Below are 14,538 nucleotides of genomic sequence, written 5' to 3' on the forward strand. Positions count from 1 at the left end.
TTTTTATTAATTTTAAGATCATGTCATTCCATTTGATGGAGAGACAAAATATGGTATTCTGGCTATGAACTGGTGTGTTTTTGTTACGGAACGGCTCTCACGAACGAAGCTATAGTCAAGTGAACCATGTCACCCATCCGTTTTGCAAAATGCAGTTTCACCCTTCGACTTTCCGTGGCTGTTTAAACAGCTTTTTCGACTCTATTGTCCGTTCAATACAACATGTTATGAACAAAGGCACGAAGGAGATTGTCAGAGGCTATGAGGTGGCAAATTATTGGGCAGCATTTAGCGGGTCTGTCGTACAAAGAAATTGGGAGAAGGACTGGTTACCACTATACGGTAATCAGTCGTTTAGTGCGAAAACATGCCCAAACAAATCATGTTTACGCACGTCCCCGTTCCGGTAGCCCCGAGCTACCACACTGCAAGAGGTCAGGGACCTATTGCATCATCAACGACGTCAACCGTTCGCCTCAAGTACCGTCTTGAAACAGGCGTGGCTACCGTATAGGCGGTTGAGCAATCAGACCGTGAGGAACCGCCTCAAAGCAGCAGGATTAAGGGCCCGACGTGTCATCAGGCATCCACAACTCACAAATCGCCACAAACGGGATCGTAGGATGTGGTGTCGTCACCGGCAGCGGTGGAACCTGAGGTCTTGGAGATGAATCCACTGGTCGGATGAGAGTCGTTTCCTCCTTCATACTGTTGATGGGCGAATCAGAGTATGGAGAGATAACAACAGCCGTTACACACCAAGGAACATTCTGCGAACAGTACCATATGGTGGAGAATCCGTTATGGTGTGGGGTTGCTTTTCGTTTGATTGCACGTTGGATTTAGTTACACTACAGGGTACACCTACGGGCGCTTGCTACATTGATGAGGTGCTGGATCCAGTTGTGATTGATCATTTTGATGACCACAGACTTGCAACTCGGCCACTGTTCATGGGCGATAATGCCCGGCCTCACCGTTCCCGAGCTGTGACCCAACATCTGGAGAACGATGGTGTTACTCAAATACCATGGCCAGCAATATCTCCAGATTTAAATCCTGTCGAGCATGTCTGGGACATAATGGGTCGACGTTTACAAAGAAGAAACCCTTCTCCAACAAATCTGAGGCAACTGGAGGCAGCACTTCACGAGGAGTGGCAGCAATTCCCCATGGAACAATGCAGGCGACTTGTCAGGAGTATGCCCAGAAGACTGGTCGCAGTAATTCAGGCGCGTGGTGGCAGAACACGTTATTGGCATTGTATGGTTTCTAGGACACTGACTCAGATGTTTCAATATGATTTCTTCAAAAGGCGCATCCTTCAGACTTGTAATGACCATTCTTTCATGCATTTGTGTTTTGGACCATATTCCATTCATTTTTCGTTCTGTGTTTTGGGGCACTTGCAGTCCTTGAATATTAATATATTTTATGCAACGAATAAACCATTGATTGATCTTTCTCGTGCAATTTGTTTTGCATCTATCTTTAGCTTCTCCACAATGTGTCTTTGAAACTTCTCCCTATCACAATAATCATGGGGTGCTTAACTTTTTTTACTGTGTATATATGGTTACATCGATCGAAGATCAATTTCTCCACTAACTTGGGGGAACCAACTGCAAACCTTATGAGGATCATGCATCAAGTTGCTGAAAAGCATGTGCAAATATCGTGCATGTAAACAGCTGCATTTTGGTGTAAAGTTGTGTTAAGATTCGCCAATTTTCACTGAGTTTCATCATGTATTGAACACATGACAATAATCTTTTCAGCGTTACGAATTTGTTGTACAATACATCAGTTCATGTGTAAACAGTACCTTTAAACATTATGGAATATTTTGCAAGATCTAGTTTAGAACAGTTGACTGAAGTAAGTGGCTATATTTACATTAGTGTGTCTAAACTTTGGGTAGTATATAAACAACACTTAAAGCACATATTCTAAAGATACCGGCATTATGCAATGCGTATATTTTCAAAGAAGATACAGATAGAAGATCCACAGCTACAGGAACCGACGTGCATTACACATATACTACTGATCGAAGATTGTGTTTGTGATAGGTGGGGGGACGCACATTACATGCATAACACACCTGAAAAGGAAATCATTGAATGAAATGCCACACCTTGATGTTTGCTGAATACTGTACTTGTTAAATTGTTGTTAACGTTCAAGCTATATTGAGCCTACTATACACACACAGGATGCAGGAGAAAGACAAGTGGCGTCGTGAAGCACTTTGCAAGACTGTCAACACAGCAGAGTCCTAACAATCAGTATAGTGATGTATTGTTCACGATCTGCTCGATAATGTTCTGGGCCTAGATTTTCGAAGCTCTCTTAGCGCTAAAATAGTCGTAAGTACCAAACATTAACATTAACAAACATGTTTGTATGTTTGCTGTCTCGTGAAACACGTAAGAATGTCAAAACATGATGTTTTTACGCTTGTGAGTGAGTTTAGTTTTATGCCGCACTCAGCAATATCCCAGCTATATAGCGGCGGTCTGTAAATAATCGGGTTTGGACCATACAATCCAGTGATCAACATCATGTGCATCGATCTACACATTTGTGATACGATGACATGTGTCAACCAAGTCAGCGAGTCTGACCACCTAATCCCGTTATTCGCCGTTACGACAAGCATGGGTTACTGAAGATCAATTCTAACCCGGATCTTCAAGGGTCTTTACGCTTATGAACGTCATTTAAACGGGCATATGAACGGTCTGTAGGATAGTATCAACGTTGTTTATCGCGATTATAATGACGCGAAGGTGAACTACAGACCGGTTAGAGAAAGTCTGGTCTGAAAGCAGTGAGTGAATTTAGTCTTACGCCTAACAGTATTCCAGCAATATCACGGCGGGGGACACCAGAAATGGGCTCCACACATTGTACCCATGTGGGGAATCGAACCCGGGTCTTCGGCGTGACGAATATCACCCCAACGCCCCAAACTGTCCAGCTATATGGCCACGGTCTGTAAATAATCGAGTCTGGACCAGACAATCCAGTGATAAACAGCATGGATCTACGCAGTTGGGATACGATGGCATGTGTCAACCAAGTTGTAACACGGCAGTGTACATAATCGAGTCTGGAACAGATCGATGTTTAACGAGCGAACGGTTTAACTATTTGTTTCAAGAAAACCTGACACCATCCAACTCTTCAGATGCTCTTTTGTTATTCTGCTAATCGCATATATTAAAAGGGGCGTTGTGGGAGAAGATATAACAATACGGGTTTTCGGGGTTTTTTTGCGAGTGCTGCGTAAAAATAAAAACTAAACTCTAAGTTTGTTTTCAGGGAGGTTTTTTTTTTGTGTTTTGCTTTGTTGTTATATAATTTGATCCTTTTTGAAAAATATTTTTTGCCCTTTTAAATTACCTTTTCATCCTGTTGTTTTAGAGTGTGATTGGCCTTTTGTTGTTTTTTATGTTTTCATGTTTGTCTTCTTTTGCTTTGCTTATTGGGCTTTTTTTACGCAAAACATTTACCATCTGGTATGAACGTATTGTTTTTTCTAACTATCCGAAGTCGCATCACTTTCCTGCATCCTTCACTCATCCACCCTCATCTCAATTAGAAGAAAACAATATCAATGCAGGTGATAAAACACTCGTTAGATTGCAGATGGGTGATAAATCTCGATCTGGCTGGAATCTGATAAACCGTCAATCATTCAAGTATCACTGTTCGGCAAAATCCGTAAAGAGACGAAGTTGCCAGCCTCGGATGACGAATGCCTTTGAGACGGGCACCATTGCTACATGGGCAGTATCACAATGACCTTAGTTGTGTTCTTTATGGGAATAACAGCTGATATTTGCTATATTTGAGAGGGTAGTCTATTGGTTAAAGCGTTAGCTCGTCACACCGAAGGCCCGAGTTCGATTCCCCACATGGGAACAATGTGTGAAGCACATTTCTGGTGTCCCCCGCTAGTATATCGTTGGAATATTGCTAAAAGTGGCGTAAGTTTATACGGCTATTTAACGGACACAAGGACCAATTGCTCTTAAAAAGTGATTATTCATAATCGTTTGCGGAAATACTTGATCTGTTCAAATTCTCTCGGCGGTGGGGTAGCTTAGTGGTTAAAGCGTTGGCTCGTCACGCCGAAGACCCGGGTTCGATTCCCCACATGGGCAAAATGTGTTAAGCCCATTTCTGGTGTCCCCCGCCGTGATATTGCTGGAATATTGCTAAAAGCGGCGTAAAACTAAACTCAGTCAGTCAGTCAGTCAAATTCTCTCCTTGGTCGGGCAGTAAATGGGAAAGTTCAGAAGAAAATCCGGAGCCTGATGTCAGCAATAGCAGTTACCATAATGGGATGTGTTAAGCTGGAAGCTGGGCTAGTGAGTATTGAAGGCAAGCAGGTAACGGAAATAAATCTTTACTCCTTACGCTAGTCTTTAGGGGCAAGAGAATCGCATATACGTATTCGTCAGAGTTGGATGTACACGTCAACGTCAGACCATATTCGATCATCAGCCCGAACAGATTTCTCTGGTGGCCAAAAACATACCATCAAACACATTAAGCAAACGCCGCACTCAGCAATATTCCCGCTATATGGTGGCGGTCTGTAAATAATCGAGTCGGGACCAGACAATCCAGTCATCAACAGCATGAGCATGCTTAGATGAATCTTTTAATATGAGGGCCGTTTGAGCGGTTTTAGCGCTAAGGTGATCGTAACTCCCATACAGTAACATAGACTTACGACAGGTACAGCACTTAGTTAGTTTTGAATCATGTTCAGTATTATTTTTGAATGTTATTTGTCTGTTACTGACATTTAACACTTTTCAACCATTGCTTTTATTTTTAATCATAATTTCTTTCATGTTTGTCTATTATTATCACTAAGTAGGGACTTGGAGAGGACGAAGGGTTTTCCCTGATGCCATTGCTTGAGGAGGAAGAGCTTTAGGTGTACATCAATTGATTGCGTTTATCAATATGTTTTTTGTTTTCGCTTTAACAGTAAATTTCATCAATTTAAAGAGGACGTAATCTTCGATCGTTCGGTTATTGATATTAGGGATGGGTGGTGTTTGAATCGCACTTGAAAACTTCGCTGTTCAAGCATAAAATCGCGGTTTGATTCCCCCCATGAATATATTATCTTAGTAAACCTTCTGTAATATTTGTATATATTATTAGTCTTGTACACACTCACCCATTACAGTGAGAGAGTGAGTATGATTTTACGCCGCTTGTAGCAATATCACGACGGGGGACACCGGAAATGGGCTTCACACATTGTGCCACTGTGGGGAATCGACCCCGTCTTCAGCGTGACGAACGGACGCTTTAACCATCAGGCTACCCCACCGCCCTCCACCCGTTATAATAATGGAGTACTCCACTGGTCTTGGTCCCATCACTCGTCTACTGGAAGACCATGTTCAGAGTGAGTGAGCGAGTTAGGTTTCACGCCACACTCTGCAGTATTCCAGCTATATGGTGGCGATCTATAAACAATCGAGTCTGGAAAAGGAAATCCAGTGATTAACAGCATGAGCATCGATCTACGCAAGTGGGATACGATGACATGTGTCAACCAAGTCAGCGAGCCTGACCACCCGATCCAAGACCAATTCTAATCCGCATCTTCAGGGACCATGTTCAGAGAATTGTGAATAGCTCTCTAGTTCCGTTGACCTTGCGGGCAGATTTTGAGATGGCAGCCATGCGTGCAGTTATGATTGAGTATTCCAACATCAAAGGATGTCACTTCCGTTATTCACAGGCAAAAAAGAACAAGCTTGAATGTAGAGAAATCACGTCACGTGGAGTGAATATAGATTTACGCTGTTTTTAGCAATATTCCACACATTGTATCCACGTGGAGAATCGAACCCGGGTCTTCAGCATGAAGAACGGACGCTTTAACCACTAGGCTATCCCAACCCCTCCCCTAAAGTAGAGAAGTGAGTACAACGTGCAATCGCTTTCGATTTTGTACCTATTCTGGATGTTCCATATGTCTTGCTCGAGGCTATGAACATATGTTCTGATGTTCCTTGTGCAGAACAGTTTAAAGACTGTTGATAAGAGTGAAGAGTCCTTGTTTCCTTGGAATCATAATGAGCCATTTGGTGCCAGGGCCAATAGCAGTCATGAAGGGTTCAACTGCCTCTCCTACCACTCCAATGTCTACAGACTCATGGATGTCGAAACGGATCGAGAAAGCTGACAAACTGAAGATGTGAAAAAGATACGCCGCATGAGTATCTTAGACCGGAAGTAGGACGTCGCCGGAAGGATGACGTCATAGCTTGCCAAAATGACCGGAAGTCACCCCACCCCCCAACCCCTTCCCCTGCCATGACGAAACATTCCTCGACGTCACACTTCAGGTCTAAAATGCTGAAGTCATGAGGCGTACCTTATTCTAAGACGATCCAGTTAGACTCCAGTTAGACCTTCAAACATAGGAAGGAGTGTGGAAGGGTTGACGTTTACTTTGATCTTGACTCAAGACATAGATAACCCAGGGAAGCAAGAACCCCTACAGTACTTGTACGCTGTTTAACGCCTCTGCTATGTCATGTCATGAGGATGAATAAAACATATAACAAAATCATATAAACGCTTGTGTTTACATGACGTGTTTTTATGGATACCTCTTTTTATTCTTTATTGTAAACCAAAAGTCACTATGTTCTTTAATCTGATTGGTTGAAAAACATGATCAAGTGGTATTTGATTCCTGGAAATTTGCTGCGTATTAATACATACAAACATCGCTCACACCATTGTATTGTTACGTCGTCAGCTGTGATGACGTCATTCAAATCATATTGTGACGTAAAGTCCGAATGACGTCAAAAATGAACAGTTCCAGATGCTACCATCGGAGACAGCCGAAACGGCCGGCTGATGACATTTCATTGCTGTACCCGAACTCGGTGTCAATGAGTGCAGACACAAAAATGTGTGTGGACCTTTTGGTTTACTTTTGTGTTTACAATGTCGATAAACATCATGTGTTGGGTTATTTCCGGGTGTTATTGAGTATTTGAAGCACGGGAATATTTCATTTGAAACCTCCGGCTGACGCCGTCGGTTCCAAATTAATTCCCGTGCTTCAAATACTCAATAACACGCGGAAATAACCCAACACATGATGTTTATCTCCTAATACGACGTTTCAGAGCTATTTCCTGCTCCTTCATTAGATGAATGCTAAGTCAGTGCACAGAGTGAATAGATAAAACATGTTTACACAGCGCAAGGTGGGATACCACTGTAATGACAAGACCAAGATGACGAAGGAGGAAGAATTAGCTCTGAAACGTCGTATAAAGAACAAAAGGTTATCCATTAAAACGTGTCATATTGTCATGTTCCCCCAACTCCTAAATGCCTTCAAGAACTTTATACTTGTGTGGCAAATATAAACAAGGCAAAGTGAGCACATATCCTCCTCTTTCACAGCATACAACAATGGTAACAAACAGTCCAGTTATTTATCCCCAGTAATCAAAGACGTGTCTTGGATTAGGGAGTGAGTGAGTTTAGTTTTTCGCCACTTTTATCAGTACTGCAGTAATATTACGGCAAGGTACACTAGAAATGGACTTCACATTGTTCCCATGACATTACGAGTGAACGTTTTAACCAGTAGGCTACACATAGCCCTTACCTTGGAATAAAACTTTTTTCCAAAACACGAAGAAGGCTATTCCGTTGTTCAACCAAGGTAACATACAATCACTGAACCATATCGGAAATCTGGGTTATCTACAAAATGGGATCATGCCTAAAAAGGACGGAAAATAAGGAACCTGTCAAAATAGAGATTAGATATGCATATTAGTTTTGTCTCTTATGCAAGCAATTTAAGTATTCACATAACAGTGAGTGAGTGAGTGGCTGAGTGAGTGAGTGAGATAGTGGCTGAGTGAGTGAGTGAGTGAGTAAGTATGGATTTACTCCGCAATATTCCAGCAATACCATGTGAGGGGACACTAGAAATGGGCTTCACACATTGTATATTCATTGGGGAATGGAACCCAGGTCTTCAGCTTGACGAGCGGACGCTTTAACCACTAGGCTCCTCATTGCCCCTACAAGGGGAATCACTCCTGAGATATATAAAACAATGAGTATTTATCAAAATTATGGATGACATTTCATAACAGCCCAAGAGGAAGAGCTCGCCACAAACTCGAGCAATTATCAAAAGTTATTGCCAGTCACCATTCCACACAAAGTTTCTACAAATACCTCCGAAAGGAAAGTGGACCCTTGTACTTGCAGTCTGATCAGACGCTTGCTTCTGAATGTGATTCTCTATGGTCGATTTTGTGCTGTGTTCAAAGGGCAGATCTGACCTGACCCTTGTCATTTCGGTGAGGTTCATGGGCTGCCAAGTGTATTCCTCATCTAAAAGTAGGAACCAGCTGTTAGTACCACTACTTGTGTTTGCCAGGATTATCAGACTGTTACCAGCCCCCATGCCGCATAATCACAGATGACGTCTTCAAATGTTAACAGTAACAGACCCCTGAAGATCCGGATTAGAATTGGTCTTCATTAACCCGTGCTTGTCGTAAAAGGCGGCTAACGGGATAGGGTGGTCAGGCTCACTGACTTGGTTGACACATGTCATCGGTTCCCAATTGCGCAGATCGATGCACAGGTTATTGATCCATTGTTTATTGATAGCTGGAATATTGTTTATTGATAGCTGGAATATTGTTTAGTGATAGCTGGAATATTGTTTAGTGATAGCTGGAATATTGTTTAGTGATAGCTGGAATATTGTTTATTGCTGAGTGCGGCAATAAACAACAAATAAAAACAAACAAACAAACAAACGACGTCTCAATTGTGGACCTTTACAACTTTCGCCACTTATTCAAATATGAGCAGTCCACACATGACCCAAATCGAGATGATCCTGTTCTATATCTTTCAGAGTTATTTACGTCAGAGGGGTTAAGAAAATCCTGAGGAGGTCATCATTTCCCTGCCAGCTGTCATCCAAGCTGCCCAATATGAAATCATTGTAGTTGTTTCCAACGACAAGCTGATGCAAAAACACAACGCTTATAAGTAAGCCTCAAAGAGCGTGCCATGGGAGATATATCCAATAAAGTCACTTCTAACCCCAGTGTCTTAACTTAGACATTAAATATGCCTTAACCATCAATCAGTACTTTCAAGTTTGGATTTAACTCTAAAACCAGGAAACATTCTACATTACTCTTAAGGACTGGATTCTAAGGCTCCACAGCATCTGTTGAAAGTAGGATATGTTGCTGGGTCCAGTAAATGTACCACAAAGTTTATGTCATAAACATACAATACCGATACAACCAAGGAAGGACCGCTATATATTCACAGAAGAAATGTGAAATGAAAGGCATCTGTTTTCTCAAAAACTCTTTTTCTTCTTTTTTCTCTTTTCTGATTTTCTTTTTAAAAGTTAAGCTCAGAAAGAACAAAGTTTAATTATTTCAAAACATTTCATAAATCCACTGTGTATTATCCTACGGGAGAAGGTTAATGACAAAATTCATTCCTTGGGGCACGGGGTGTTTGTCACTAGTGGTCATTATAAATCCAGTGACAGCTCTATTGTTAAAGATTCACGACAGTATGAGACTAAATATCATGTAAAGAAGGCCGGTCGGGACAACTTAAGAATGGCCAGCGAGTGATAACTTGACACACAGAAGGAAGTAGGTTGCAAAGACATATTTTATTTCGTTGGAAAGATCTCGAGGAGATGAATCCAATTATATAATGTCCAAATGTGTTCATCTCTCCATAAGCTCACAAACTGGCTCTGAAAATGCATTTCTGCAGAAATTTCCGGCAGAATTAATTTTTTTCTGCAGAAATTTCTGGCACAATGTTTATTTTCATGCAGTAATATCTACAAGAATTGTTTTGCTTCAGGAAAAATTAGGTTCTGTCTTAATATGGACTATCTTTAAATGATGGGGTTTTTCCCCTGAAAACAAGGTGGATGGGAAAGTTCCGAGTAGTAGACCCATCACTGATAGATATGTATGAGTGAGTGAGTGAGTTTAGTTTTACGCCGCACTCAGCAATATTCCAGCTATATGACGGCAGTCTGTAAATAATCGAGTCTGGACCAGACAATTCAGTGATCAACAACATGAGCATCGATCTGCGCAATTGGGAACCGATGACATGTGTCAACCAAGTCAGCGAGCCTGACCACCCGATCCCGTTAGTCGCCTCTTACCAAAGTAGAAAATATCTTAATCGTGAGTTATGGTAGGCAGGACATTTTAGTAGAAAATCATCGTTTTCGATTACATGTAGGTCACATATTAAACATAATATTTCTTCAAGAGGTATTCATTCCCACTATTAACTCTCAGTGGGAGTGATCCTTTTAAACAACAGAGTATACGTAATTCTCTGGTCATAATGGTGGGCAGGTAACATTCTGAATTTAATAATGATTTACATCCTTGATAGGTGGTCAATTTTCCAGATTCACAAACGATATTATACCATTCGTACCGATGACAGGTTCGGTGACTTGGTTGACACATCACTGGAATGTCTGGTCCAGATTATTTACAGACCATCGCCAAAAGGCTAGATTATCAGTGACTTGGTTGAGACATCACTGGAATGTCTGGTCCAGATTATGTACAGACTATAACCAAAAGGCTAGATTATTAGTGACTTGATTGACACATCACTGGAATGTCTGGTCCAGATTATTTACAGACCATCGCCAAAAGGCTAGATTATTAGTGACTTGGTTGAGACATCACTGGAATGTCTGGTCCAGATTATTTACAGACCATCGCCAAAAGGCTAGATTATTAGTGACTTGGTTGACACATCACTGGAATGTCTGGTCCAGATTATTTACAGACCATCGCCAAAAGGCTAGATTATTAGTGACTTGATTGACACATCACTGGAATGTCTGGTCCAGATTATTTACCGACTATAACCAAAAGGCTAGATTATTAGTGACTTGATTGACACATCACTGGAATGTCTGGTCCAGATTATTTACAGACTATAACCAAAAGGCTAGATTATTAGTGACTTGATTGACACATCACTGGAATGTCTGGTCCAGATTATTTACAGACTATCGCCAAAAGGCTAGATTATCAGTGACTTTGTTGACACATCACTGGAATGTCTGGTCCAGATTATTTACAGACCATCGCCAAAAGGCTAGATTATTAGTGACTTTGTTGACACATCACTGGAATGTCTGGTCCAGATTATTTACAGACCATCGCCAAAAGGCTAGATTATTAGCGACTGCGGCGTTAAACAACAAACAAACAAACAAACACATCCCCTAGGCAACAATTTTGATGCCTTTGGGGAAAGGTCGTCCCCTAGTGTACAGTACACATCCCTGTGCACTTAAAAGGACCCACGAATCCGTTGGTAAATGAATTCGTGCAAACATCTAGTTGCGGGTACAGCAACGTGCAGTATTCTTGGACAAGGATCTGTGACTATCTGTCCTAGTTCACCCAGTTGTGAATGGATACCTTGTAAGAATGGGAAAGCCACATTAACTCGGTGCGCCCAGGCAGTTGGGTGTGCGGACTAAAAACCCTGTGGACAAAAGCCCCCTAGGACAAAAGTCCCCAGGACAAAACCCCCTTATGATAAAAAAAACCACCATGTAGGACAAAAACCCCTAAAAATCCAAATGATTAATGAAGATAGTTGAGATTGATAATACGATGTGCCGCTTGAGATGAACATCCAGTGATCGAGGGAAAAACAAAGCGCCTTTGAGCAGCTCAGCTGGATATTGGCGCCATACAAATATTAGCAAAATTATTGGTCGGATTGGCAAAATTAATTTGCAAAAGGTATCAAGAAATTAAAAATACACTTCAGGTGTATCGATGATCTGATAAAGTTGTAAAGGTTAACTCGCCACATCCCCTCCACTAATTCATTCACCTGCACCAGAAAATAGGCACATGTTAAAGCACCCCGTCCATTTCATATTCAGATTTATGCATACAAATTCAGAGTGAGAAAAACTATCCACATGACAATGACAGTGACTAGAATGATGACTCCAACTGTCCAATAAACAACGGTTCATTTAAATCAAGCAATATTTCAGTAGCTGAAGTCAGCCCTTCACGTCTACGTTACACACGTATTAAGGTGCAGTCGAGCATGTTGTTTCAAGGTAGATTGAAAGAGCTTCGTGCAACTCTCGTTTCATTAGGGCTGCAAATTTTGATACCTCGTAAAGTTTTCAAAAAGTGTTAATGGTAGACACTGGGAAGACATTTCTATGTTTGACGCATTGGACGACAATAATTATGTCCGATGATATATCATCCATTGTTTTCATTGCCTGTATAGGGACAAGTACATGACAAGCATGGCCTTCTCAGCGTTACATGTGGCCGTGTGTTACAGCAAGCTGTGGCAAGCGTTGTTTCAAAATTTAGCTCTTCTGCATGACGATGTATTTTTGTTATGGAGTGGGTGAGTTAGTTTAGTTTTACGCCGCACTTAGCAATATTCCAAGTATATGGCGGCGGTCTGTAAATAATCAGATCTGGACCAGACAATCCAGGGATCAACAGCATGAACATGTCAATCTACGCAACTGGGATACGAAGACACATGTCAACCCAATCAGCGAGCCTGACCACCCGATCCCGTTAGTCGCCTATTACGACAATCATGGGTTACTGAAGTTCAACTCTAACCCGGACCTTCATGGGTTCTGTCATGGAACCACAATTCAATATTCAACGTCAGTGCAAAGGAATACCAGCCTTGGCTGTCCACAGATTCGTTTGAGTGTAAATTAAAAAATAGCTGTGAAAATTAAATAATAGATTACCATCATTTTAAATGGCTGTTTTGTGCCGGATTGTATGCATGGTAAGGCGCACAATATCTACAGTGACTATCGCTTGACATAAACAGTAACTGGAAAATAACAGACATTTCGATATCACAGTGTCTGTGACGATTTAGTGGAATTAATTACGTAAGAGATTGGTTTTTTCCAAAAATTGACCGGAAGGTGAGGTTTCCGGATATCTGGGGTCCGGGTATCCGAGGTCTCACTGTATCTGTATTTGTATATATATCTATATACCGCACATCCACATTAATCCGAATAGAACTGACATGTTCTTCATACAATCAGCATAGAAAGATCATGCTTAAAGCTATTCAAGATGTATGTGGTAGTAATTTTGTGATTACATTATCTGTTATTTTAAACGGCATTGCAGATCTGACAAATCATAAAAATGAAATCATATTCAAAAATGTACATCAATATATATGCAAATCTAAACGATTCCAGTAGTCTTCTCTCTATACACCTTTTGTATTATAGCATTTCCCCCTGTTATCTTTCAGTTTTTCTCTGTCTCTGTTTCTAATAATTGCTTGTGATGTAATTAGTTATTGTAAATATCTTCGGAGAGGGGTTTAATAAGTTGAAAGAACTTGTCCCCGATCCTTTTACATTGTGAATAAAATATGTTTAAACTAAACTGACATTTCGATATCACCATTGTCTGCGATGAGTTAGGCTAAATAGTTGTTAGTATTAGTAAACATATATGTACACAGCCACATTAAATAGCATACAACAGACATTTCTATATCACAGTGTATCCAGTAATTGAGTCGAAATAATCATATCGATTTGTAAATTTGAGTGAGGTTAGTGAGTGAGTGAGTGAGTGAGTGAGGTTAGTTTTACGCCGCACTCAGCAATATTCCACCTATATGGCGGCGGTCTGTAAATAATCGAGTCCAGACAAACTAGTGATCAACAGCATGAGCATCGATCTACGCAATTCGGACTCGATGACAAGTGTCAACCAAGTCAGCGAGCCTGACCACCCGATCCCTAAAGACGTTAAGGGAAAGATAGCTGTGGAGATTATGTGGATGACGACACCGGTTTTAAGCATGCCCTGTCCTACCATTCACAAAATGTGAAGTATGTTTTGCGTGACGCCGTACAACTGTACTCGTCATACGACGGCGGCCTGTAAACACACCAGACAATCAAGTGACAGTTGGACCGGAAAAACCGGTTGAAAATGTTTGAATTACGACTGCTAAGTGAAGGTTCGTAAATTCCGATGCTTTCAAGCAAATAAAAAAAAAAAAGAACCGAAACAGGTTTTCACCTAAAGACCTCGATTAAAAAACCCTTCCCTACCTTATATACCCATTCTCTCCCTTAAATACCCCCTTCCCTACCTTAAATACCCATTCCCGAACTTAAATACACCATCCCTAACTTAAATATCCCTTCCCTACCTTAAATACCCCTTCCCTACCTTAAATACCCTTTCCCTTCCCTAACTTAAATATCCCTTCCCTAACTTAAATAGCCCTTCCCTAACTTAAATATCCATTCCCTAATTTATATACCCCTTCCCTACCTTAAATATCCCTTCCCTACCTTAACTATCCCTTCCCTACCTTAAATATCCCTTCCCTACCTTAAATATACCTTTCCTACCTTTCCTA

The 14,538-nt window shown here is 41.1% G+C and overlaps 1 protein-coding gene across 1 annotated transcript in view; it reads right to left on the reverse strand.

Moving 5' to 3' along the window:
• Nucleotides 1-14,538, reverse strand: part of LOC124264011 (nuclear receptor subfamily 1 group D member 2-like) — an 82,638-nt gene that overhangs the window by 22,289 nt on the left and 45,811 nt on the right. Inside the window, 1 exon segment of the mRNA XM_046698734.1 lies at nt 8,263-8,421. Within this exon segment, the coding sequence (XP_046554690.1) occupies nt 8,263-8,383 (121 nt within the window). The 5' untranslated portion in view covers nt 8,384-8,421.

Source organism: Haliotis rubra, unplaced genomic scaffold (genome assembly GCF_003918875.1).
Source record: "Haliotis rubra isolate DU_JTF1 unplaced genomic scaffold, ASM391887v1 Scf900, whole genome shotgun sequence".
Taxonomy (NCBI): domain Eukaryota; kingdom Metazoa; phylum Mollusca; class Gastropoda; order Lepetellida; family Haliotidae; genus Haliotis; species Haliotis rubra.